The sequence below is a fragment of the Octopus bimaculoides genome, chromosome 7 (genome assembly GCF_001194135.2).
Source record: "Octopus bimaculoides isolate UCB-OBI-ISO-001 chromosome 7, ASM119413v2, whole genome shotgun sequence".
NCBI classification, from domain to species: Eukaryota; Metazoa; Mollusca; class Cephalopoda; order Octopoda; family Octopodidae; genus Octopus; species Octopus bimaculoides.
Window position 1 is genome coordinate 4,223,438 of NC_068987.1, and position 1,780 is coordinate 4,225,217.

A 1,780-nucleotide genomic window follows, 5' to 3' on the forward strand; every position below is an offset into this window, starting at 1 on the left:
GTTGAATAAAACCATAATTTACTGATCCCCCTGTATTTTCTTTACTCAAAGTCAGAAACTTTTCACACCCCCCCACCTCGTATGGCCTGCTCCTTTAATATAATTATATATATATATGTGTATATAATTATTAATTTATATATATACATATGTGTGTGTGTGTGTGTGTGTGTGTGTGTGTATGTGTGTGTGTGTGTGTGTGTGACAAGTCATAATTTTGTGTGAGTGGGCCCTGGTACCCGACTGGTACCTGCTTTATGGACCCTAAACTAATGAAAGACGGTAACGATTCTGGAAGCTCACCTGTCGCTTTTATGTTACGTTATAATAAAATGCAATTTTGCATTTAACTGAAGGATTACTGAAAATTTTTTTGTATTATTTTTTTTTTATCAAGAATAGCATCGACAGTAACTTCGAAGTTAAGCCATCATCGGATCGTTGATGGCCAGCTGGCCGAAACTTCGAAGTCGCTGTTAATACTATTCTTGTGAAAAAATTATATACATGCATACATACAAGCATACATATATATGTATACATACATACATACGTACATACATACATACATACAGATGTATACGTGTGTGTATGTATTTATGTATATGCGTGTGTGCTTGTGTAAATGAATGTATATAAATATGTATACATGTATATACTGTATGGAATAAAGATATATAACATAATTTATATAATTATATATATCATATTATAAATATCATATACAATCTATATACTAAATGTATAATATTATATACACTCATATATAACACACACATACACACACACACAAATGAATAAGAGAAACTGTTATTATTAAAATTTGTAACCGTTATATGCTTACACATGCATGCATGTATACACACATGTATACATACATATATGTGTGTGTATGTAAACATGTAAATTGGACTTATTACTATAAATAAGTATACACACACACACACACACACACACACGCACACACACATAAATATTGATATTGATATTTCTGTATGTATATATGTATAAATGCAACTATATATACATGTGTGTGTGTGTGTGTGTAGATAGATACATATATATATACATACATAAAAAATAATCAACGCGTACATAGACCTGAAAGAGCGAGGTATGCAGGTGAGTCTAAAGTGGACACCTTAACAAAAAAAAAAAAAATAATAATAATAAGGGGGCAACAAGGTACAGTTGAGATGTTGAGAGAAACAAAGAATAAAAATGGGAAAGGAGCCGTGGTGAAACGCTATAGAAAATTCAAAGCGGATATCAAAACCCCAACGACAAAAAATCCCCTCATCTCTCACCTTCTGATTGTGCGGATTGTCGAAGTTACCGTCTCCGTCGCTCTAACATCTCTGGTCTGTATTTCCCCCTCTCTTTCTCTCACCTGTCTCTCTCTCTCTCTCTCTCTCTCTCTTTCTCTTTCTGACTTCTCTATCCATATGTGCGGTGCATTTTGTAGACAACAAACTACCACCGCACAACAAACGTGAAATATACGGGTTTTTTTTTAAGACTCTCAAACAGAAATTCGCCGTCGGTTTAACATACACACACAATGGCAGAGAGGAGTACATGTTTTCTGCTATTCTTAGCGATGGTTTGGTCGGTTCAAGGAAGTAAGTCTACCTATATCTACATAGTTCTTTCTCTCTGTATATTTACCTGTTTCTGGTTTACCTGTATGTACGCTTGTATATCGAACTGTCTGACTACATCTATTTTCTGTTGTTCTCTTCATATATAAATATATATCTATATCTATATATATATATAT

The 1,780-nt window shown here is 33.4% G+C and overlaps 1 protein-coding gene across 1 annotated transcript in view; it reads left to right on the forward strand.

The window, feature by feature from the left end:
* Positions 1-1,438: 1,438 nt before the first annotated feature.
* Positions 1,439-1,780, forward strand: part of LOC106874127 (uncharacterized) — a 54,724-nt gene continuing 54,382 nt past the window's right edge. The window contains exon 1 of the mRNA XM_014921742.2: positions 1,439-1,622. Coding sequence (XP_014777228.1) covers positions 1,562-1,622 — 61 coding nt within the window. The 5' untranslated portion in view covers positions 1,439-1,561. The remainder of the gene's footprint in view (positions 1,623-1,780) is intronic.